The sequence below is a fragment of the Miscanthus floridulus genome, chromosome 19 (genome assembly GCF_019320115.1).
Source record: "Miscanthus floridulus cultivar M001 chromosome 19, ASM1932011v1, whole genome shotgun sequence".
In the NCBI taxonomy this organism is placed as follows: domain Eukaryota; kingdom Viridiplantae; phylum Streptophyta; class Magnoliopsida; order Poales; family Poaceae; genus Miscanthus; species Miscanthus floridulus.
The window spans coordinates 25,367,272-25,392,835 of record NC_089598.1 but is presented as its reverse complement, the minus strand read 5'-3'; the positions used below and the strand labels follow the sequence as shown (position 1 = coordinate 25,392,835).

The following is a 25,564-nucleotide window of genomic DNA, read 5'->3' as shown; positions in this document are numbered from 1 at the left end:
TGAGTAAAAATATACTTTAAGCTCTTATGATCTGTATAAATATGGCACGTATTACCAAGCAGGTAATACCGCCAAATCTTCAGAGCATGGACCACAGCTGCTAACTCCAGATCATGAGTCGGATAGTGTTCTTCATGTTGCTTAAGTTGCCTGGATGCATAGGCAATGACTCAGCCTTCTTGCATCAACACACATCCAATACCAATACCTGAAGCATCACAATAAACATCAAATGGCTTCTCGATATCAGGTTGGGCTAATACTGGTGCAGTGGTCAACAGTCTTTTCAAGGTCTGGAAAGCCTCTTCACAATCAGATGACCAGACAAACTTGACTTGGTTCTTCAACAATTCAGTTATGGACTTTGATATTTTAGAGAAATCTGGAATAAACCGACGGTAATACCCCACCAATCCTAGAAAACTCCGAACTTGATGAACTGTGGTTGGCGGTTTCCACTCAAGCACATCCTTCACTTTGCTTGGATCAACTGCAACTCCTTCAGCTGACAAGACATGTCCAAGAAATTGTACTTCCTTAAGCCAAAAATCACACTTGCTGAACTTGGCATATAGTTGATGTTCTCTCAAGCGGGTCAGAACAATTCTGAGATGTTCCGCATGTTCTTTCTTATTTTTGGAATATACTAGGATGTCATCAATAAACACCACTACAAACTTGTCTAGCTCAGGCATGAATACTGAATTCATCAGATACATAAAATAAGCTGGAGCATTTGTCAAACCAAAAGACATTACCAAGTATTCATATAATCCATATCTTGTGGTAAATGTCGTTTTGGGAATATCTTTAGGCTTTATCTTGATTTGGTGATATCCTGACCTCAAATCTATCTTGGAGAAAACTTTGGCTTCGGCCAATTGATCAGAAAGCAAATCTATCTGAGGTAAGGGATACTTATTCTTGATGGTCACTTCATTCAACGGACGGTAGTCAACACATAACCTCAGGGTCTCATCTTTCTTTTTCACAAAAATTGTCGGACATCCCCAAGGTGATGAACTAGGTTGGATAAACCCCTTCTCAATCAATTCTTGTAACTGAGTCTTCAATTCGGCCAATTCCTTAGGTGGCATCCTATAAGCTCTCCGAGAAATCGGAGCTATTCCGGGTTGCAATTCTTGTTAAACTGGACATCCCTATCAGGTGGTAGACTGGGTAAATCTTCAGGAAATACATCAGGAAATTCACACACTACCGGGATATCTCTAATCTCTTTGACAGCAGTTGCGCAAACCTTGCCCACTGATCTTCTTAAAGTTGAAAGTTGGATGAGAAGTTGAGAATTACTATCAGGCAAACTCACCCTTAATGTCTTATTCAAAGCATCTATGACAGCCTTATGCTGATACATCCAATTCATTCCCAAGATTACATCTATATCCTGATCCTTAAGGATAATTATGGTAGTGGGAAAAATATGCCCACCCAGGTTTACGGGTACCTGGTATACCATTTCCTTAGTACACAGATGTCCCCCGGGCGACTGTATAAAGAAATTTTCCTTTGTTGCCCCAATTGAAATTTTATGCTTTACCACAAATGTTCTATTGATGAATGAATGAGATGCACCCAAATCAAAAGTATAACTGCAGGGTGATTGGCAACAAGAAACATACCCATCATCACTGGCTCCCCTTCCGGAATTTCTCCAGCTTGAATATAGAACACCCGTCCTGTTTTCCTCTCATCTTTGCCCTTCTGAGCATTCTGATTGGGGTTCTTGTTTGGTGCCTGACCCTGTTGTTGATTAGCAGGAGCCTTCTAATAATTTTGATTAGCCTGCCTAGGATACGGACATTCCCTAGAGAAATGACGATCCTTCCACAATTGTAACACGGATAATTATGACCCTGGGACGTTGGAGCATTGCCACTAGGAGCATTGGTCGACTGTGAATTCAGGTAGGTTATAGCAGGACGGACATTTGACTATTGCCCGGCTTGAGACTGCAGCGGACGATAAGGACGATTATGATTTACTGGATGATAAATCACCCTCTGCCTCTTCTGATTTCCCCCAAAAGATCCAGACGTCATACTCTTTTTCTTCTTGAGCTCCTTATGCTGCCGATACTTTGCCTCTGAAGCAATTGCAATATTTACTGCCTCATGGTAAGTGACATTGGTACAAGTGGTCATCATAGTCTGCAATTTGGTATTCAGGCCTCTCATAAACCACCTCTTCTTGGCATCAGTATTGACATGTTCAGATGCATATTGGGACAGGTGATTGAATCTTCCCACATACTGCATCAGGGTTTGATCCCCTTGCTTCAAAGCAAGGAATTCATCCAGCTTCATAGCCATCACTCCTAGAATATAGTGGGCTCTGAAGGCAGTATGAAACTCAGCCCAAGTTATTGGAATGCCAGCTGGTTGCATAGCCACTAAGTTTGCCCACCAAGCACTTGCTGCTCCTCGAAGTTGCTGGGCGGCAAACGCAGGTTTCTGATACTCCGTGCATGGAATAAGATCAAATTTCTGTTCCATGGTTCGAAGCCAGTCATCAGCCTCCAATGGTTCATCTGCCTTGGTGAACACCGGTGGTCTTGTGTCTGTAAAATCAACACATGTGGCCTCCTATCTGTTATGATGGCGACCACGGTTTCCTTGCATCTGATTCTAATTACTCTAAGCTATCTCATGAAGCAAACGAGAATTTTCGGCCGTCACATTGACAAGTGCGGTTATAGCATCAGCCAGATTTGTTGGAACTGGTGGTGGATCTGGAATGCCGTCCTCATCTTGTGAAGTTCCCAGAATATACGAACCTCGCGTACGACTCATCTGCTCATAACAAACCAAACTTTATTCACAAGTCTTTATTGAATTGCACAAAAGCTTACTCCAGACACATTACATAGAGTTTACTAATATAAACACCAGAACCTGTAAGTACCAAAACAAGACTACATAACTTAACTAGAACTAACTATTATACAACTCTACTCCTTTCCTTGATCACTTCAAACTTTCGGCTCGGTATCCATTCCGAAAATATTACCGCCTTCATTATCACATTCATCGATCATTACTAATTCTTCAGGATCATCTTCTTCTTCTTCGTCTGATTCATCATCATCGGCAAGGATGACACCGGGGTCCATGGCATCAGCTTGGGGTTCATGATTTGGATTTAGTAGATTGCTAAGCCTATGAACTTCCTTATGCAGATAGGTATTATGTTCTTCTAAATCTTCTACATAGAATTCTAGCTCATGTGTTCTAGCTCTAGCTACATTTTCCCTATGCCAAGCTTCATTCCTTACTTCCATCGTACGAACTAACATGCTTTCGCAGTTCCTGTGCGCGGTGGTGAGACGCCGCAATTGATCCTATAATTCTCCTACCTGTATAGCATCCAAAGCCCTACCTCTAGTAGCTTATGCTAACTCTATAGAAATCCTCTGTATCTCTGCCTAGGGATCAGGCCTAGAGCTGCCACTGCTAGCACCGTCATTTCTAGGGGCAAGTTGGTGATGAGGAACTCCTTTGGGTCCAGTGGACTTATGGGGCGTCATCTTGGTACGAGCCATACTGTAGGAAGCCAATTTAATCCAAGTAAGATCATTTGATAAAAGTCTAAAGAGCAGCTATGATGGATTACATTACTCAAACTAGACTCACTACTCAACTCCAGACTCAGAGGTGAAGGAAGTAACTAGTGAATTAATCGTGATGCATGAATCGTTCTTACGAACAAAAACATCAAAGCTTATAATACACATAAACAACATTTGTTTTTATATAGGGCATAGTAAGATTACTACTCCACCACACAAAACCTTTTTAATCAAATAAGGAATGGTGAGAAAGAAATAAGATAAGTCAGAAGCAATTTGGACCAAATTAACAAGTTAAGTTTAGTCATCCCAAATCATTTTGAAGTTTTTTTTGTAAACCAATACGACAAAGACTTTGTAACGATGGCTTTGATACCATTCTATAGCAGAACCTCCTAATTTAAAGGGCCCACATGCACCTATCACTGTCCAATGACCTTTGACATCTATGCATATGTTTCCGATAACTCAAGAAGACTGTCGGGTGTCCTTGGGGAACCCCAAATCATCCATGATTTCAGAGCAGGATCACATTATAGATTCATTGCAGTATTACAACATTTATTCAGATATCTACATCAGAGTAAAAATAGCGGAAGTCTTACAATAACATAATTTACAAAACAGTAGTTTCAAACCTCACAACTAAGTTCGATGATTATTACAAAACAAAATAGTGGAGTGGCATTATAATATAATACAAAACACACAATGAAACTGCCCTGTCCAAGGGCCACACATTTACTTCTCATCGTCAGATCGAACAATAGTCATGCAGCACGATCCAAAATAGATCTGCTCATGAGGCTCACCTGCAACAAGGGTCAACGAACCCTGAGTACAAAAGTACTCAACAAGACTTAACCGAAATAAGACCAACGGCGAAGGCAACTGCACCAACTTGCTCTCCACGACTATGCGCATCAACTAACGTCCTTAGTTGCATCAGTTGCGGCACAAGATGAGCACGGCACCGGCCATGGCGGACACAGCGGCTTGGTGGTGCTATGCCGGTGAAACGAAACCAAAAATGGTGAAACAAAAGGCATAGGAAGAACCAGGAGCTCACCCCGATCACGTTGAAGGCGATGGACAAGCCGGAGGAACAACAGAGAGGTGGGTCGATGTTCATGGTGGTCACGGCGAAGCAGAGATCGTTGATAGTGGCGAACCGGCGACTGCAGTGGGCAAAACGACCAAGCAACAATGGATTAAGTACCACAGCATCGAGACGAAGCCATAGGTACACTGATCAAGGGCAACGGCTCACCAGAGAGCTCTGGCTACGACGACGCGCCCGCAGTGGTGAGGTTGCCGGTCGCGAGGAAGAAAGACGTGGACAACGGATTCTTGGCAATTTCAGGCGACCAAGGTTAGCTGGCTGGATTTGCAAGGAAGAGACGGAACTGGGACGGCCTTTACCGAGACGGCAACGGCGCTGGGGAGGCGATGCGAGCTCGCCTGAGCTATGGCGTCGACGACTAGAAAAACAGAGCAAGAGAGCGGGGGCAAACGATGACGGCCAAGGCTAAATAGAGCAGCTCAGAAGCGCAAGGAAGCCACGCAGGAGACTTCTCCACGCCAGCGCGAAGCCTAGGACATCCATGCGCGCGCCTGGAAGCAAACCGAAGGTCGCCGGCGGTGTAGCAAGAGCGGCGGCCACTGTTCACCTTAATTACAGATTTGCCATTCATTTTAAATTCCAAATTACTCCCAATTTTGTATAACAACTCAAAAATATCCAAAAATAAAAGGTGTTCAAAATCAAAAGTTCTACAACTTTGCTTTTATAACCAACCCCAAATTCGGTCTACATTTTGAAATGAACTTTTGAATTCAAATAGGTGACATTTAACGAATCACGCCTTTTGAATTACTCCTAATTTTTCATAACAACTTTGAAATCTCCAAAAACAAACTTTGTATAACTTGACAAGCTCTCCACTTTTGCTTTTGGGCTCAACCCCAAAATATGCTTAGATTTTGAAATGAGTTTTCAGGGTAGGATTTAAATACTGAAAATTAGGGTTTTCTAGAAGATTCAAATCCAAACCAAATTTTGACTTGATTCAAACAATTCAATTCAACACTCATAACATAAATGTAAACTTGTTTTAGTGAATGCATATCAAAGTTTGCAATATGACCCAATGCCTTGCAATGCATATGATGACATGTCCTGTTTTTAATATTTTAAACACCCGGGGTGTTATAGTCATGACCCAAGAAACATACTGTGTGGAAAGGGAGGGGGATGACAAGGATGACAAGAAGAAAGAAGAAGACAAGAAGAAGAAGAGTATAGCATTCAAGGATGGCTCATCATCATCCAAGAACAAGGGCAAGTCCAAGAAAGAATCAAGCGATGATGATGATCTTAGTGATATTGATGATGAAGCTATGGCCCTATTTATCCGCAAGATGGGAAAATTCATGAAGAAGAAGGGCTATGGTGTAAGAAAGAGAAGAGATCACACCAAGAGCAAAGAGTATGTGAGAAGATGTACAATTGCAAGAGCCCCGATCATGTTGTAGCAAATTGTCCCTACAATAGTGATAATGATGAAGATGAGTAGAAGAAGCACAAGAAAGATAAGAATGAAAAGGAGAAGAAGGAGAAGAGAATGACCTTCCAAAAGAAGAAGAAGGGTGAAGGCTATGTAGTCACTTGGGATAGTGATGGTTCATCGGATGGTGATAGCTCTAGTGATGATGACAAGAAATCCATCAAGAGAGCACTAGCAAGCATCGCCATCAACAAGAAGCTCTCCATCTTCGACACTCCATCGACATGCCTCATGGCAAAACCTACCAAGGTAATATATGATGTGAGTGATGATGATGAATGTGAAAGTGTTGCTTGTAGGAGTGATGATGATGATGATGAGGAGTACTCCAAGGAAGAGCTCATGGACATGTGTGAGCAAGTGCATACTTGCTTTGAGATGAAGAGAAAGAAGTGCAAGGAATTGAACAAGAAAGTCAAATTTCTTGAGCAATCCCTTGATGAGCTCAATGCCACTCATGAGAGGCTAATGGAAGCCCATGAGAAGCTTGGCAAAGCTCACTCTAAGCTTGACAGCGGAGACAGGGTGCTTTGGCGTGGCCTGGCTCGGCGCAAACGTGGCCGTCAACGCCAAGCGCCAGTGCATACAATGACAGGGAACAGCAAGGCGTGCTCCAGGCGGCTGTCCGCACGGCCGAGACTGTAGGCCGACGAAGCTCGGCACGACGTAGCAGCGGGCAGCGCCACACAAAGGAAATACAGTGCAACGCGATGCCGAGGTGATGGGGAGCAGGTGGTTGTCTCACGCGCGTGTCGCCATGGTGAGTCAACGGAAGCAGTACCGGGCGTGGCGATTGGCGGCGTGTAGCGCGGGACCCGGCGCACCTCCAGCCAAAGCAGAGCAGAGCATGGCACAGCAGAGCACGGTCGGAGTCTCGAACGCAGCGCATCAGCCTCGGCGAGGTGACCCGCGCGCCAGAGAGTGGCAGCCGGTAGTCAAGGCAACAGTGCTAGGCCCTGCGCGCGGTGCGCATTCACGGCGGCAATGCGGCCGGCGCCTCAGGGCACTGGGCGAGCCCGCGACCAGCGCACGGTGGCAAGCGGCCATGGCCCGCAGCGCAAGTATCGTGCGCGTGTGTACACGCACAGGCACGGCAGTGGGACGCGGCCGGCGCGGCAGTGCGCGCTGGCAAGCCAGCAGCGGTGCTAGGCCAAGTGGTGACCACGCCTAGAGCTACCCCATGTGCCGTGCACGCTTTTTAAAGCAGTTAGAAAACTTGTACACGATGCTCCAAACGTCAAACCAACTGTTCGATGCGCCCGAGGGTACGTAGAGCTATCAACCGGAGTCATGACATCACGCTCCTTCCTAAGCCGATCGCTTTATAAAACTTGCCAAAATTGGCATCGTCGACCCTATTTCAAACTCACGCGAAACGACTTACTCCGAACGGTTTCGCGTCGAATTCTAATTCCGACCTACTGGCTGTACTAGCTAGCTATCCTCGTCCTCAACCGCACATGTTTTATCGCCGTTCACAAATCGTTCTATAGCATTTTTGTTTCGACAAAAATTTGATTAGAATACTAAACAATATTATGTGACACGAAACGTAACATTCGTTTCTTGTTTCATATAAATGTTTCCAGTGCCGAACATTGATTTTATAATTCATGTCATAGACATTTGCACATAAGTAAGATGCTCATACAGTGTTCTAGCAAAAACGGTACAATGTAACACCGAGGGTGTTACACTAATCCTCCTAATAAGCCACCGAACATTCGATGTGATATGGATTAAACTTTAGCCAAATGCTAGTTAACCTTTTTTTTGCTCCCATTACACTTCAACTGTGTACTGCCATTTTTACAAGTTCAGCATAGTATCAATTGTACTGTTGTTTCGCTTGCATCCCTCTCCGTCTGCAGAGCAGACAATAGACGGCGCCGGCGACGAAAAAACTGACGAACCAGGCATTGTTGTACCACGTGACAAACGCACTAGAGACACTCGGCAGAACTCCAACCTTGTGCAGAAATCCCGGCACGATAGGCGCAACTCCGGCCACCATTGCAACCATTGCGGCGACGTTGAAACCACCCTGGAAGTAGTAAGGGCTGCCCCTGTCTTCGGAGTAGAGCGCGTCGACGTCCAAGGCGGTGCGCCGGACAATGTAGTGGTCGGCGAGGACGACCCCTCCGATGGGGCCCATGAGCGCCGAGTAGCCGAGAAGCCAGGTGTAGACGAAGCTCTCACTGGAGCTGAGCAGCCGCCAGGGCTGGAAGGCAATGCCGAGCAGCGCGGTGACGAACGCCCCCTTGGCGAACGTGAACCTCCGCGGGCTCATGCTGACCAGCGCGTTCACCGGTGCGACGACGTTGGCGGTGATGTTGGTCGTGATGGTTGCGAGGCCGATGCCGAAGATGGCAAGAAACGTCGTCGCCGGCCCTCCGATGCGGCCGAGGAGATCGATTGGGTCGGATATGGCGTGGCCGAAGATGGCCTCGGTGGCGGAGGTGATGGCGAGCCCGGCGAAGGTGAACATGCCCATGAACACTGGCAGCCCCGCCTGGCCGAGCACCTTGCCTGGGTCCGATATGACGTGGCCGAAGATGGCCTCGGTGGCCGAAGGATTTTTTTAAAACTAGGGTAACCCTTAAAACTATACAGCTAGCTTGCCTGTGTTACTATCATCTCACCTTGGACACACAAATAAAAAACACTCAAATTTCTTCTAGCAAGCATCATGTTACACTACACCGGCTTGGATCGCGCATCTGGCCGCAACTGTAGCTTGACATGAACAGTGCCGCTACGCCTCTGTAGGAGTACTTGTAACTTTGAATCGAAGCACTGGTGAGAAAAAAAAAAAGTAAAATAACAGTCCCACGCATGCATGTAGAACAATGAATGAGTGCAACAGCTGAGCTCTGCATGTCGCCTCAGCCGGCCGGGTAGGGGCAACACCGATTTTTTACCACATCTCTGTGGCAATGTTTCCGGTAATGTGTGAAGGGGCGAAGGCGACGCGACGAGATCGATGATCCTGCGTCTCAGCGTCTGCAAGCCCTGCGAGTTTTCTACTGAGGATATTTACCGTCATCAATGGTTGGTTGGGGTTGCCAGTGCATGCAGGCGTCTTCCCGGGCGGGGCTCTGGCCTAGTCAGGTTTGATTTGACTGTCCGGTCGGCGTACAGCCTGCCGGACCCAGATGGGCGAGCAATCGATTCATGCCCTGCGACGCCTAAGGACTTCGCAGCGCCGTGCACGAAAGAAGAGATATGACTGGGCACACATACACCACCTCGGCGCCAGAGGTCCTGGCGCCGCGCCGAGCTGCCTGTCATGCCACCGCCACGTCTGCGTTGAGCCCAGGAGTTCGACGCCAGGGACGCTGGCGCCGAGACATGTTAACTCGAGTTCCAGATTCTGAAATCTTTCCTCAGTAGTCTATTTGTGAGAAACTTAAAAAAAAAAAAAAGCTAAAAAGTAAAAAAATTCGGACGGATAGGCTTGTGCCGCGCATGCAGAGAGACCGTCGCAGGAGGGCACCTGCCTGTGCACCTCGCGCCATCGTGGAGACCTCGGGCAGAGGCAACCCCGGCCGTCCATTCCATTCCCCGGGAAATACGCCGGATTTGCCCAGGAATTGCGTGGACGGACCGGATGAGCGCACACGAGCACATCGTGATGAGTGGGGGCGCTCAATTATTCCTGTGAGTATGTGTGACTTTGCGGGCTTGCGGCTCGTGAAAGTGAAAGCGTTAAACTCGCAGCGTTTTCATTGGATCGTGATCGGCATCCAATCCAAGCGCGCGCCTGACGCGGATGGATGGATGCATCATGCAATGCATGCCCGTGATCCTAGAAAAAGCGACATGCTTGCTTGATGATGCTTCTGTTCGAGAAAGGAAACGGCCGGCCCGGCCCGCGCCGGTGGTAATCTCGAGGGCGTAAAGAAGCAGCTGCGACCTTTTGCTTGCATTGCTTTGGGACGCAACTTTTCTTTCCCAACACTTTTTTTGGAAACCGTGTGCATGCGCCGCCATTTTGTTGCAAGTCTTTTTTTTCATCACCCAAAATGTTTACGCATCTTTGTATTAAGTAGAGATAATGTTTAATACAACACGCTAGCGGTGTCCTAGGGGTTAGAAAAGTTTTATATTGACACTCAGACTCTCCCTAACTTACTAAAAGTTAAACTACTACATTGGACACCGATCAACTTGAAATGCAGCGCCGGCTAGAAGACCTATAGCCGGGCTGCCAGCGCACCCACATCACCATCTGGTGGGAAACAACTCATGAAGCGTCTGCATGTTACCAGGATCACCGCTATAGATTCCATCGTACGTCTTCATGGCCGACATAGACAGAGAGGGCATCCCGCTGGTTAGTCCTAGGCGCTTTTCAAGACAAGGTGTTCACTTTGTTTGGACGACGGGATATGCGACAAGCTATGTGCTGCTATCCGCGTGCTCCTCTTGGGGAGCGTGGGCGGTGGACGTCCGTCGTGGGCCGCAACATCTCCGGGTAGCTCCAGTAGTGGTGTCTGCCTCGCCTTTGTGACTCGTTCGGTGAAGCGCTTGAGGCATCTGTCGACATATGTCACTTGAGGGGAAGGAGTGCGGTTGACGACGTCCATGGCAACCATCGCCGTCGTGCCTCCCGTGGTGGCAGCCCCGACCAATGCATGGTCAGGGAGTGCCTCGACATCCACGACGTCAGGCTGTCTCCCACGAGGCGGCGTGACCAGTGGTGGCCGCTGCACAGGCGACGATGGAGGCGAATCCGTCACCCACTGGGCAGCCATCGCTAGAGAATGGGTGTCTACCAGCAATGCGTCCGTCTCCTGATAGGCGGCCTCTGGCGCAGGTGAGAACCCATGTGGTGGTGCTCCAGCTGGGCGACTCACAACGAGCGAGGCGACGAGCTTCTCCAGCATTGGGTCGACTCACGCTGGAGGCCCCGCGCTCGCGCCCTGCTCCAACACCCGCGGATCTAGCGCAGGGAAGCGGAGTGCAGAAGCAGAAGTCGTGGCGTTGTCGGCGCAGTCGGCAACCGCGACGTTGATGTCCGTCGTCGGCTTATTCCTGTGCCGCCATCGTCGTCGCCGGGTTCCACCAGCTCCCTCCGCAGCACTCTATGCGGCCCCACCCGAGCTCGATGGACCGCCACGAGGCACGTGCCAAGTGGGCGGTGGGTTGTTGCCACGAGCGGACTGTCGTGGACGGTCAGCACCCATCGCCACCGACATGGCAGCGTGCCTGGGCCGCTTGCAATCCCTGACGAGGTGGCCGAAGCCATGTCAGCACAGGCAACGTTGCGGCAACCGGTAAGTCGCTACTCGGTGCAAGTAGAAAAGACAGTTAAAACATCTACCGTGGAGCTCAGCGGGGATCCTCTGGGTCTGATGAAGCTGCTTTGGGCCCGCACGGGTGCGTTTGCTCATTTCTGTCTATACTTCGAAGCATTGTCTCTCTATTTTTTTTCCTTTTCCTTTTTGTTGAACTGGTAACTGCTGGTTCGGAAACTTGACACCGCCATGCCCGCTTTACGATGTTGGCCACATGCACACAGCTTTTCGATCGAGGTCGAGGCAACGACACTGAGGGTTTCATAGGCAATGAACCATCCGTTGATCCGATCCATCTATCGTTGTCATCCCTACAACTGGCTCCGCGGAGAAGTTCAAAAGAAAAGTTTACTTATTTGTATCGACGAAGACCATTTTTTTGCGACAGAATAATTTTTCTACACGGCTTCTGTGAAATTCGCGTGTTTTAAGGCCTTTACCGTACGTACAACGGTTTCTTTCTATGTTCTCCACCGGTCCGTCTTGTCTGGTGGTCGCTTCGATTGATGCGGGTGGCACATTGGATCAGGAGCACTACTAGGTCACTGCAGATGGCTATATGGCTTTGGTTGTGCGAATGAATAAAACAAAGGTGGATTGTGTGTTGTGTCGATAAAGGGTTAAAGGACGCATACGTAGCAGAAGAAAGAGGCGTGGGACTGAAACTGCTACAAAGCCAGAATGAGATTCCTCGGACTGCGACTTTTGTTGCACGGCCCATCCCAATCCCATCGTCCATCGAGATAGCCCACGCAGGCCGCAGGCACAGCACCGAATCTGCGAATCGTCGCCCTCGCTCGCCAGTCGTCACGCGTCCAAGGAATCATCAATGGCTTTGTCGATGAAGCAAAGCAAGGTACGAAGCCGCAGCCTCCAAATTAAATTCCCCTTTGCTCACTTCATCGGTTTCAGTAGTACTGTGGCGATCGCAAGCTCGCTCCGACGCCCGTGGATGGTAGGCGGATCGATCGGAGGACGTTGCTGTCGTCGCCGGTGGGTGGCCGGCACGCCACGTACGTACGCCCGGGCCCGGCACCCGGCCGCGAGCTTGGCCCCGCTGCTGACGCTGACTTGTCATGAGCAGCGCAACCTACGTGGCATGTCCATCCGTCGACGACGGTCGGTCATCTACCGGCCGCAACACGCGGCGGCGGCGGCATCCGAGTAGGCCCCTGCGCGCAAGTGCGATAGGACTGCAGGCACGCCGGTGGGTCTCGTGTGATCGACGACGAAGACGGTGGGTCGGCGGTGGGGTTACCCTGAATATAATACGACGCGAGCGGCGAGTGAGGCACGTTCGAGAGCGCCGCACCGTGGCGTGGCGTCGACGTCGCGTGCGAGACGAACGAAGCGCCTGGACTGGACGCGCAGGCAGAGGCGGATGCATGCGCCAGCCGCTTGTAACAACGAACTGCGCTCCCAGCGACATTGTAGTATGGACGACGACGACGAAATTCGGTGGTAACATAACACGTACTCCCACGGTCCCACTCACTGAGTCACTGTAGGAGTACGTGTTACAGTGAATGACAACGGCAGATCCGGTCGACACTACAGACACGTTAATCTTCTCTGCCATCGCATCGTGATGACGGAGCGCCATGCATGCATTTGCATACTGACAAACTGACAAACAAACAACACTCATTACCCTTTCTTTTAGTTATTGATTGTTAGAAGTACCACCCTTCCCTACGTCACGAGTACTGCACGTCCCATGGAGCGTCGCATTTCGCCGGAGATTGTCATCGAGCCTGAGACGACGATGATGCGTCTTGCTCTCCGTGCTTGTCGTTCCCTTCTGCGAAATGAAAAAGCAAGAAACGAATCAGATTTATGGGCCGCAGCCGACTCAGGCTAGGCCCAATTCAGGCGGCAGACTTCTATGGCCCAATTCCTCTCAGAAAGGAAAATTCTCTCAATTGGCGTTCCCGTTGGGCCCGAAATGCCTGGGCGCACGCCCGCCCGCGCGACGCGCGGGCAACGTACCGTCGTCGACGAGGCCCTGGCGGTGCCGGTCCATGACGACGAGGATGTACTTGAACGCCTCCGTGTCGCAGGGGATGGTGACGGCGCCGCCGTGGTAGTGGAACTCGAACTCCTCCTCCGCCTTCTCCAGCAGCCGCCGGAACACCGGCATGCCCAGGTACGCCGTCGGCACCACGAACCGGCGCCGCTCCGCGCCCACGTACACGGGACAGCACCCGCGGGGCACGTCCGCCGGCGCCGCCGCGTCGGGGGTCATCGGCGACTCGCACGCCGCCGCGTCCCCCCGCCTGATGCGCTCCTCCACCACCAGCACCCGCGGCAGGCGCCGCTGCCGGTCGTCGTCCTCGTCCGCCGCGCTATGCGACGCCGGCGGCAGCGGCGGGTCCCTGCTGCTGCTGCTGCTGGCAGCATTGTCAGCGGCGGGAGGCGTGGCGTCGTTGTCGTCGTTGTTTCGGTCTATCGTGGCGGCGGCTGGGTTGGCTCCGTCGCCGTCGTCGCTGGCGCTGGACCTCCTCTCGCTGGCAGTGGCACTCCTGGAGCTGGAGGAGGACTGCCAGCGGTGGAGCATCTGCCGGAACCACACGACCCGCTGGAGGCCGGAGGAGGCCTCCTCCTCGTCGGCGCCACCGCTACTCTCGTGTCCCATCGACGACGACATCGGCTAAAGCTAGTATCTACGGATCGCGAATAATAGCGATGCCTGTCGATGGCTCCCTTTCGGCGCACAGGCAGTGAACTGTGAACACGGATCATCGTACTGAACGAATGCGAGCATGATCCAGACTTGGCAAGGTGACGTGATGAACGAACCGCCCGCGTTTGAAGGCGGGTTGCCTCCCCGAGTTGCAAGGAGACGCCAACCACGCATGGCACTGGTCAGGTCGCCCCATTTTGTGCTTCTGACGGTTGTTTCGTCTCCTTCTATAGTGGCCATCCGAATATCTCATTTCCCTTCACGTTGCAATTCAGTCCAATTCTGTTAATAATTGTGTCACTGACAAAGCTAGAACCGCACAATGACACTGAGCTCCATCCAATTTTGATGCCCAATATACCCCTCAGAGGCTAAGAGCAAGGGGCCACCCAAATAGATAGCTCTCTTCTACTCGATAGCAGCGCTTAAAATCTCCGGTAAGCCTCTTAGCCGGTGTCCGCCGCGACGGCTAAGTGCGGATATAGCCGGAGATAGCTGCACCTAAGACATTTAGCTGTATTTCGCAAAAATAATAAAAAATCATAGAACCTTGGCATAACAATTAGAAGTGATCCATTTCGCAGGCTTACATAAGAGACTATCATCACACATAAATTTCAGATAATCAAACATCTCCATAGTTAAAACTAAGCACAAATCTTTAGGCCCCCTTTGGATTGAAGAATAGGAAAAATGTAGGGATAGGAAAAACATAGAAATTGATGTGTCATGTTTCTCCAACCCTAATAGGATTAACAAACATAGGAAAATAAATGAGAAGCTCTTTGTAGCACCATAGGACAAACAAAGGAATCCTGTACAACAGTTTGGATGTGAATAGCTAGCCATTGCATTCATGTTTAGGCCCCCTTTGGATTGCGGAAAAAAAACAAAGGAACAATGTAGGATTCACATTCCTATGGATTAAATCACCGTAGTGCCCTTTGGTTCACAGGAATTGGATGTAGGAAAAACGTAGGAAACTTTCCTTTGGGTTTGATTTCAAAGGAAAACCATAGGAAAAAAACATCCACTCAAACCTCATGGTTCGGTTTCCTGTGTTTCTCTTGCAGTTCATCCAAACACCTATTGCTGCAAACTTTATGTGTTTTTCATTCCTCTGTTTTGCAATTTGCATATGCATTCCTATCCCATTCCTGCGTTTTTCCTATCCTGCATTCCAAGAGGGCCTTAATTTCGCGCCAGGAAAGTTCCCAAGAGGTTCTACCTCATGTTTAATTTCCTCTGGAATCAGGCCGTAGGATTGCAATCCTAAAGAATTATTCATTTACTTTCCTGTGATCCAAAGGGCTAGATAGAAAAAAAATCCTTAGGAATATGAATCCTCTAAAAATTCTATGTCAATCCTTCAATCCAAAGGGGGCCTTTTAGAAAAGAAAAGGAATTTCTTATTCCGGTCTGTACAATCCTTATTGCAATTTCAACCGTCGGCTGTTTATATAAAGCTCACATAAAGTACCGTATACAGCTGCATTGCAGCTATTTAAGATTATTTTGGCTTATTCGAACAGCCCAAACCACTCTTATGTCATCTATCTATATGGAAACGATTGCTCACAGGTCAGAAAAATTTCAGTTTTTTGGGGAGTGAAAATTTTCATATTTCTCAATATATATAAGCATTCAGTGATAATTGTAAAGTTGGATAGTATAAGAATTATAAAATCTAAATTTTATATGGATTATGATTTTGATTATTACGGTTCTCATCCCCTGACGGTTGATGGGAGACTGGATGTCGGTTCCACCTCTCCGATTCAGTATTCTCCTACCGTTCTACGTACGTTATCCATTTGTCTACCATTTGTACATACTCAAGAAATATACTAGTTAAATGCTGACACGTACTCTCTATGTTCAAAAAAGATGTCATTCTCACTTTCCGACAAAATATTTTCAACTATAACCAAATATATATAAGAAAAAAAACACTTTTTGATACGTCGACGAGGGGGGGAGGGGGGAGGATCCACCACCTGATTGATATATTGAGTTGTTCTCAAATAGCCATATGTTGAGTTTACAGATATTTCATCAAAGTTTCAAGATAAAATTACATCGCGTTTCCTAAGATGGAGCACCAGGCAGTCCCAAGTTCTTGGTCCTTGTCAGGCAGACGAGCTCCCCATAGATTTGCAGGCCGCCAACGCACCATTCAGTGTTGTCTGTTCGCATCTGAATACCACATTGTTTCGACACTTCCAAATGTGCCAACAGCATAACAGCAAGAATGTTCCAAAGTGATTGCGCGGTATGTGGGTTGGTGGTCTTCTCTCCTTGAGTGCCTGCATTATTCAATCTTCATCTTTTTGAATCAGAATCGCTCCCCAGAACTACCTTGCGAGGAGCAACCGAAGATTATGGTGCCGTTTGGATCGGATTCTAGAATCCGGATTCTGGATAAAAATAATCTCTGAGGCTTATTTGATTTTGTGCATGTGTATTAAAATCCCCTAAAATTCTAGCCTGTTTGGATGAGATTTTAGGATTGTGAGATTTTTTTTTATCCGTATTCTCAAAATCCGATGGCAACCAAACGGGACCATGTGTGCTGGAGTTTCCGCCGCTGCATGGCATATATCACATTCCGTGTTGTCCACGACGCCTTTCCCTCAGTATGTTGGTTTTGCATTGGATACTTCCCTGAGACAGTAACCACGCAAAAAACTTGACACGAGGCGGTGCCTTGTTCTGCCAGACGAATTAAGCGCCTTATAGATCACCGAGCTGTCGAGGTCACCATTGCACTTGAGGACCAAGCTCTGGCGACGGACCCGCCCTCCATTCAGGGCGTGTAGCTCCACGATTTCCAGCACTTGGTTGAGCTGTGTTGTTGCCATTGTCGAGCGGCGTGCGACGAAGGAACGTCCAAGTTCGCCTTCGCTGGCTTCCTTAACCGTTAACTCTTTGCTTTGTGCAGTGACAGCATAGCTTCGGCCAAATGCTCTGCCATGGAGTCATCACCATCCCATACATCGTGGCAGAAGGAGGTTGTGTTCCCATCTCTGAGACCGACAGTCGTGATTGCACAGTGGGTAGATGGGAAGCAGAGATCGAGATCGCGGCATATGTCCTGGTATTATCCACGGGACAGAGATGCCACACAGGAAGAGGCATTACTAGAGAATGTGTATCATCTTCAGTAGCAGGTAGGTATTCTATATCCCTAGGTCTTTTAAGCCAACTCCACTGGTGTCCTTTGTATCACATTCACAGGCGATTTTTTTTTAATTTTAACCCTTTTTTAATATAATTTTAAATCTAACACTAAAGATTTTTTTTTTAAAACTAACACTTTTGGCCGCGCCTATTGCCCTGGCGCAACCAAATGTCTGTGCCACGCCATGCATGCTGGCGCGGCAGAGGGCTGACGTGGCGGCGACCAGGAGCGCTGACCGCTGACGGGGCAGGGCTCTGCCGCGCCACCGATCTTGGCGCGGCACTGCCGCGCCCTGATCCATGGCACGGCAGAGCCGAATATAGCTCCCGCCACGGCCTTCCTCCTCCCGTGCCCGAGCAGCTGCAGCAGCACAGCGCCTAGCCGCCGCGAAGCAGGCCACGCCCGCCTCCGCCCGCGCCAGGCCGCCGCCGACCACGCCGGCCGCCGCGCCCGCCTCCGCCCGCGCCAGGCCGGCAGCCGCGCCCGCGTGCTCCCGCGCCAGCCAGCGAGCCAGCCGCGTCCGCCCTCTCCAGGCAGCCCATCGCCGAGCACGGCGTGGACGCCGCGCCCGCACGTCGGCGCGCCACCCCCTCGGGCCACGGCACGGCACGGCCGCTGCAACGAGGTACTCCCCTAATATAGTTATTATAGTTAATAAAGTTAGTTAAATTATTAAAGTATAGTTAGTATAGCGAGTATAGTTATTAAACTATGGATATTACGTACGACGATTTCGACGACTTGATGAAGTTTCTGAAAATGATCTTGCAGATGGATTGTTGTGTTAGAGTTTTGTATGGAGGAAGTGTTAGGAGAGAAGATGGTATGTTTGAGGATATGGAAGAAGAATTGGAATGATTTGATGAACCTCCTAGCTTCAACGACCTTTGTGTCCATTTGAATAAAAAGTTTGGCGGTGATTTCACACTAAAGGGGAGGTTTGATACTGGGAAGACTAGGGCACACTATGTCCTTATGCCCTTGCGCGACCCTGCTCACTGGTCCCGCTACAATAGGGTTCTCCAAGGTTCCAATGTGCCCATGACTGAGGTGGTGGTGGACAATGGGTACAGGATGCAGGGTGTTCATGACGGCCCGTCCATTGTTGGTTTTGGAGGCAATGACCAAGAATTAGGGGTCGAAGAGGAAGCAACTCAGGATAACATAGATTTGGACGGTCAGTTGACGCAGGAGCAGTTTCATTCAACTGCAATTGGTTGTATAAGCAATGACTTCGATGTGAATGAGTTTGAACGGGAAGAGGAGGAGCAGGAGGAGGAGGACGGGATCGATGATGTAGTCAGCAGTGATTCAGACGATTATGATGAGGACCAAGGAGGTACAGATGCTATGCCAACATCGCCTGATGCCATGGCAGTACCTGTTTATACTATGCCATTACCAGTACCAACTGGGGTTTTGCATGGTGCCCAGACTCAGGGTAGACTAGTCACAGATTTGGCTGCAGATGATACCCCATATGATTCATGGGCCAGAATTAGCGAAGCGCAGCAGTATGTTCCACCACCACCTTACACAACGATTGAGCTTGAGCAACTAAGGTCAAAGAACGTACCTTTCAGGGGCGTTTCGAATTATAGGGATGTCAACATGACGGACATGGTAGTTTGTGACACTGGTCTCCAGATGTGTAGGACTCCATTGTACAACCATGAGAAAGAAATCCTTAGGAAGGGGATGATATTCAACACAATGTCAGAGATGAAACTCTTCCTTTAGGACTATGCTGTGTACCACCATAGGCCGTACACCGTGACTCATTCGGACCAGGAGTTGAGGTACCACGTGATATGCAAAAACGGTTGTCTGTGGAGGTTAAATGCACGAAGGAGACAGAGTGATGGCAAGTGGAGGATAACTAAAGTTGTTGAACCCCACACTTGCCTAGACAATAGGGGGAAGGAAAATCATCAGCAGCTCACTGCACGTTACCTTGCCCGTCGTATATTGGGGCTCGTTGATGACAATAACGACATCTCGGTGTCTTCTTTACAACAGTCCATATCCGGATTTGTTCAGTATGATGTGGCGTACGGAAAGGCTTGGCGTTCTAAGAAAATAGCTCTGGCCATTAGATGGGGTACTTGGGAGGAAGCGTACAACAAGGTGCCCCGCATCTTATGTGCAATGCATTACTACAACCCTAGTTTGAAATGGTTTGTGGACACCGGAGGGATGTTTTTTCGGGACCCATTGAGGCATGTCCTATATCATGTGTTCTGGTCGTTCGCGCAAACAGAACATGCATTCCAGTTTTGTCGGCCAGTCATACTTGTTGATGGCACTTTTCTGACAGGAAAGTACAGGGGCACCTTGATGATGGCTGCTGCTATTGATCCTGAGGACCAGATAGTACCCGTCGCATTTGCTTTGGCAGAGGGAGAGAACAATGAATCGCGGTCATGGTTCATGCGGCTTCTTCATGTGCAAGTGCTTGGCCCAACTCGCACTATATGTTTGATCTCCGACCGTCACGCAGGGCTTCTTAATGCTGCAGCTGAGCATATAGATGGGTTCCCGCCTCTAGTACATAGATGGTGCATGAGACACTTTGCCGCTAATTTCTGGCGGCGTCAACGGAAGCAGGAGGTATGTGACAAGGTAAAGGCTCTATGTTGTGTATGTACAGAGCACCAGTTCAAGGAGACAAAGAGAGAACTAGACAAGATAGTAAATGCAGCGGGAAAGGCCTGGTTAGAGGCGCAGATGGAACAGAAGGCTCAGTGGACGTTAGCATATGACGAGGGGGTTTCAGGTATGGCATCATGACCACTAACTCCTCGGAGTCCTTCAACCGTGTATTCACCGGAGTACGATCGTTGCCTGTGTCTGGAATTGTTGAGTCCTCCTTTCATAAGTGCAACGAATATTTTGTGAAGTGGTGGGGACTTGCACAGAGGAATATAGCTGAGCAGGGGCGTTTTGGAAAGACTGGAGCTGAACATTTGAAGGAGGCCGAGGAATTGGCCAAGCAGCACACCGCCGAGCCGTATGGACCCCGCCGTCATATCTTTAGTGTATGGGGCAAGGGTGGCACAAGCTTGGGTGGCGAACATTATGGTGGATGAAACTATCGAGTTGATCTTGAAAAGGTAGAGTGCAGTTGCAACATCCCTCAGATCATGCATGCCCCTTGCTCTCATATGATCACGGCCTGCAGGGTTCGTGGGTACAACTATGAGGATCTGCCATATATGTCACCCTTGTATCTCCGTTCAAACACCGTTAGTATTTGGGAGATGAGCTTCGAGCCATACCTTGACCCGACACAGTGGCCACCTTATAATGGTTATGACTACGTGCCGTATCCGGATCTAATGAAGGTAGGGAAGGGTAGGAGAAAGAAGAGGTGACTCAAGGGGGACATGGACGCTATAAGAGGGTACGACGAAGATATGTACGGCGGGGGAGACTTCAACGAGACCCGTGGCAGGAATCTTTGCTTCGTTTGTAAACAACCTGGTCATAAGGCTAGCCGGCATAGAGTACGAGGGCAGCAGGTGATTTTATATTGTGTTCGTATTGCATAACAAGTACTTCAAATTTAGAAATGGCTACGTAATGTTAATCTGAATATTGTTAATTTGAATACTCTAACCCTATGTTTATCAAATTGTAATAGGATGGCCCGTCCCACGCCGCACCAGCTGTACCATCTTCTTGAGGTGGAGTACGACGACTACCTTCTTCCATCGGACGATGAGGTTTCCAAGAGGCGTTCAAGGGATCCTTACATTTCTGGAACTTAGTTCATTACGTCGAACTTTTGTCGAATGAATATTGTCGCCGAAAACTTGCAGACTCATAAACCATTGAACATGTTGTGTGCGAACTTGTTGTTCATTTATTTGCTTCATGTTCGTTTCAACTTGCGCACGGTCGTGGCCGAACCAGTGGGCTACGACGCTCCGTTTGAGATAATTTCGATCGATTACATTCGTTTTACAAACCGAGTACATAATACATGGGTACAATAAATCCGAGTACATGATACATGGGTACAATAAATCCAAGTACATGATACATGACGGCGTAATAAAAAACCCTCAGTCAGAAACATATTGAGTAAGTAACTCGTCGTCCGAGTACCAATCCTCAACCACAACTCTGTTGCTGTGGCTAGGCTCACCTGTATTCCCCTGATCTACCTTTCGCCTGTAGTAAGCGGCCTCTGCTTCATCTGTGGCCTCTGCGGCCTGAGTGAAGAACGCGCCGTTATCCTCCTCCACCTGCAAGCCCGCCTATACTAGAGCGATGAGCTCGCTCAGTCTGCTAGTGTCGTCGTCAGCCTCGTCCGCCTGCAAGCCCGCCTTTGCTAGAGCGATGAGCTCGCTCAGTCTACCAGTGTCGTCTTCAGCCTCCTCCGCCTACAAGCCTGCCTCTGCTAGAGCGATGAGCTCGCTGAGTTTGGCAGTGTCGTCCTCATCCTCGCCCCCCTCATCAGACAACATAATCGGTGATTGAACGGTGTGATCAGCTCGCTTTCTGTGCTCATCTAACTTTTTTTCCTTGTACCTTGCACGAGCCATCTCTGCAGCATGTTCCTCGCTGCATCCAATCCCTTCATGTATAAAATGCAATTTGTTAGCAACGTGACTGTATTACATTTAAAATCAGACAACGAAAAAAAAGATTCCAAGCACTCACTGGCACATAATGCAGCAACATGCTCGTTCAAGACATGTATCTGTACTCTTGTCTCCTCCCTCTCCGCCTTCCTTGCCCTCTCCTCCTCTAACGTCATCCGTCTCCCCAATCTCCATTTGTTAAGCCCAACATCGATCGGATTACAAATACCGCGCTGTCTAGCAAACTCACGCATCTTGTCTTTGTGATGTTTAACAAAAAGGTTGACGTAGTCAGGTCCATATCCCCTCTTCCGTGCAATTACTTGCTTCCCCTTCAGTTCATCCAAGAACTTAGCTTGACCATCATAACATTCCCACCTGCATTTCCTAGTGCTCTGTTCAAACAAAAAAATATATCATATATGTCTTAGCAAATGAAACAAATTACGATTTCATGGTAACTACAAAATTAAAACAACCTCATCGTAGTCAACCATATGGCCGCAATAATGATCTATTCCAAGCTCCGAAGGGACTAAACCGTAGTTGGATTTAACACCGCATTCACACTTGACTGGCGGTGCTTTGTAAATTAACCTTTCTTTCTTCTTTTGCTTTGCTTTTGGAGGTTCTTCGGGCCATTTGTTCTTAGGACCATACAACCACTCCTTGAAACGACACTTCGCCATTTGATACACCTGAATAAGGTGACATTAGTACATGACACATATAGCTCAACATTTCAACAAATACAATTTGCACTTACTTCATGCTTGTTTGGACACACAAACTCCAACGTATTATTATGGTTTATCACGGCTCGGTCTCCGCAATGGCACAGAGGAGGTTTATCGAGTCGTCTGACCGCGGCTAAGTGCTTCTCCTTACCCTTCATTGGAGGGGGGTTAGGGGGAGGTGGAACCCACCGCTGAAAGTGCTCTCGTGGATTTCGCCCCCTCCACCAATCGTCGAAAAGAAGGTACCTGGGGTCAAACTTGTCAGCACCGTCGATCCACTGAAAGAAAAAGCACCTCTCATGGGCCTACATAACAAAATTCAAACAAAATATTAGTAACCTAGTAATACAAATGAAGAAAAAAAACATATGGAAACAATTACTTATATTGAAACGACTGCATGTGTAGAAGCAACGAGCCGCTGTGTCCGGATGTCTCGATTGAAACATGTCAGCCGGACGCCCACAGTCACAGTTAGGGACAGGGAGTTCATGAGGAATGGGGGCATCTTTACTAGAAGCGTCGGGGTACAATTCTCTAGGATGACCCCGTTTCCGTCATAACTGCTCCCGAAACATGTCTTCCATCTAATACAACAGTTCAAATTAAATATCAATGAAAACTACGAAGATTAATGTAAAATATAATCATTTGCAATGCAACTAAAATAATATAACCGACAATTATAGCAACAAAAAAATACATGATAAATAAACTTCTAACTAAATAATTAACCTTAACATTGACAAAATCAAACTAATATCTTCCTTCATACATAATCTTTCTCCTAACCTTAACTCCCATTCATAATATCCTATCCACCATGGTGCCACAAACGAAAATAAAATGTGCATCATTACCTTAAACGAGGACGAGGAGGGACGGAGGCGACCGGGGAATGGAAGGGAGGGGAGGGAGGGCTGCTGGCGTTCGTGGCGCGGCGGCCTGGCGCGGGCGGAGGCGGGCGTGGCGGTGGCTAGGCGCTGCGCTGCGCTGCTGCGGCTGCTCGGGCATGAGAGGAGGAAGGCCGCAGCGGGAGCTATATTCGGCTCTGCCGCGCCATGGATCAGGGCGCGGCAGTGCCGCGCTAAGAACGGTGGCGCGGCAGAGTCCTGCCCCGTCAGCGGTCAGCACTCCTGGTCGCCACCACGTCAGCCCTCTGTCACGCCAGCATGCATGACGCGGCACAGGCATTTGGCCGCGTCAGGGCAATAGGCACGGCCAAAAGTGTTAGTTTTAAAAAAAATCATCAATGTTAGATTTAAAATTATATTAAAAAAGGGTTAAAATTAAAAAAAAAATCTCACAGGCATGGTTCCAAGCAACCAGATTTTTGGCCCCTTTTGACGTGCCAGCTCTAGACCAGAGGAAAGAACGGCGTCGTCGGTCAATTTGTTTGAGCAGAGATGGCAAGGGCACGCTAACTATCCAATACCGAAATCACTAGGGTTGCACGTCCCATTTGGTTGAGCAGAGATGTTTGCCAACCGGCGAGGTATTTATCAGTTTTGGCAATCTGGGGTGCAAATGCAGCTAAAGATGAGCAACGGGCCGGCACGGCACGAGCCCGGGCCAGGCACGGCCCGATCGGGCTCGGGCCCTTTTGGCCCGCCGGGCCACCGGGCCGTGCCTGAACAGTCCACCGTGCCTGTCGGACGGCCCAGGCACGGTCCGTGGGCCGAATATCGGGCCGTGCCAGCCCGTTGAGCCCGCGGCCCACTGGTCCATCGGGCCAGCCTATAGCCCGTTACACAGTAAACACCATATTTAACAGCATAATCACAGGTTCACATATTCATATTTAACAATCACAGAAACACCAGATGACAAAAGATTTGAGCTTTTTATGCAACGCCGTCTCATTAAAAACCATTCTAGGTAAAACTCACACCTCGTGAGATAAAACCCTAGAAAGGAAAATAGTACGACCAGCTCAATAAATTAAAACGGGCCTCCACCGGGCCGACCGTTGTAAAACGGGCCGTGCCGTGCCGCCCGGCGGGCCGAGGCCTCAGCCCAAGCCCGGCCTGCTACGGGCTTCGGGCCGCATGGGCCCGGTTAGGGTTCGGGCCGTGCCGTGCTCGGGTCGGGCCCAATAACCGTGCTTTGGGCCGGGCCTTTGGCCCACGGGCTGCATGCACATCTTTAAATGCAGCCATGCAGGTAGGCGGAGTCTGGTGTTGGACAGAGGCTCTACGACAACCGAGCGCTGAGATGCATTCCGCCATGGTGGTTTCATTCATATGTACTACTGCGGAAGAGCACTGCGTTTTTTTTTTCATAATTGATCTACAGACCAATGGCATTGGCAAAGCCCTGAGCGGTTCAATGTCTGTCAGCACCAAATGCAAACGCTATGGCAGAGCAATCCGGCAAGGTTCAAATCTGCTCACATTGCAATCCATTATAAGTACAATATACTTTATGTGAGTGCACCTACCGTAGAAACTACAGTAATACTGTTGCTTGAAAAATTACACTACCTCCTCCGTCACAAAAGAATGTAATTCTCATATTTCGAAAAGTCAAAGAGCTTAAAGTTTGACCAAAATTATATGAAAAAGTAATAAGATCCATGAGACAAAATAAATACCATTACATTAGTTATAGAATATATTTTCATATTAAATTTATTTGAAGATATAAATGTTAATACTATTTACTATAAATTTGGTCAAACTTGAGCCAATTTGACCGGCACGATTCCCATAATTGCATTCTTTCCTGGACAGACGAAGTAGAAGCGAAAGTGCCTAAAAAGGGGCAACAACGTGGTAGCAAGCAAGGGCCTGAAAAGTGGGATTTCAGAAAGCAGGCAAATAAAGGCCAGAAGCCCAATGATAAAGGAAAACCCCAGAAGGGAAATAACGACAATACAGAGGGGTCGATCCACCGAAATAAGGGTTGTTTTCGCTGCGGAT

General features: G+C 48.7%; 2 protein-coding genes across 2 annotated transcripts; both read right to left on the bottom strand.

Annotated features, from left to right (window-relative positions):
* Positions 1–7,981: 7,981 nt before the first annotated feature.
* LOC136525748 (purine-uracil permease NCS1-like) lies at positions 7,982–8,647 on the bottom strand. The gene has a single exon (XM_066518630.1). The coding sequence runs from the start codon at positions 8,645–8,647 to the stop codon at positions 7,982–7,984; it is 666 nt and encodes a 221-aa protein (XP_066374727.1).
* Positions 8,648–12,997: 4,350 nt separating this feature from the next.
* Positions 12,998–14,235, bottom strand: LOC136525142 (uncharacterized). The gene is made up of 2 exons (XM_066518141.1): positions 13,443–14,235; positions 12,998–13,254 (listed from the first exon to the last, which is right to left on the bottom strand). Exons 1-2 carry the CDS (start codon positions 14,098–14,100, stop codon positions 13,199–13,201), a joined length of 714 nt encoding a protein of 237 aa, XP_066374238.1. The 5' UTR covers positions 14,101–14,235; the 3' UTR covers positions 12,998–13,198.
* Positions 14,236–25,564: the final 11,329 nt, after the last annotated feature.

Excerpts from the sequence above, each read along its gene's own strand:
- LOC136525748 (XM_066518630.1), bottom strand. The coding sequence starts at position 8,647 with ATGGGCATGTTCACCTTCGCCGGGCTCGCCATCACCTCCGCCACCGAG.
- LOC136525142 (XM_066518141.1), bottom strand. The coding sequence starts at position 14,100 with ATGTCGTCGTCGATGGGACACGAGAGTAGCGGTGGCGCCGACGAGGAG. Across the intron at positions 13,255-13,442 it reads CCAGGGCCTCGTCGACGACG|AAGGGAACGACAAGCACGGA; the intron begins GTACGTTGCCCG and ends TTCATTTCGCAG.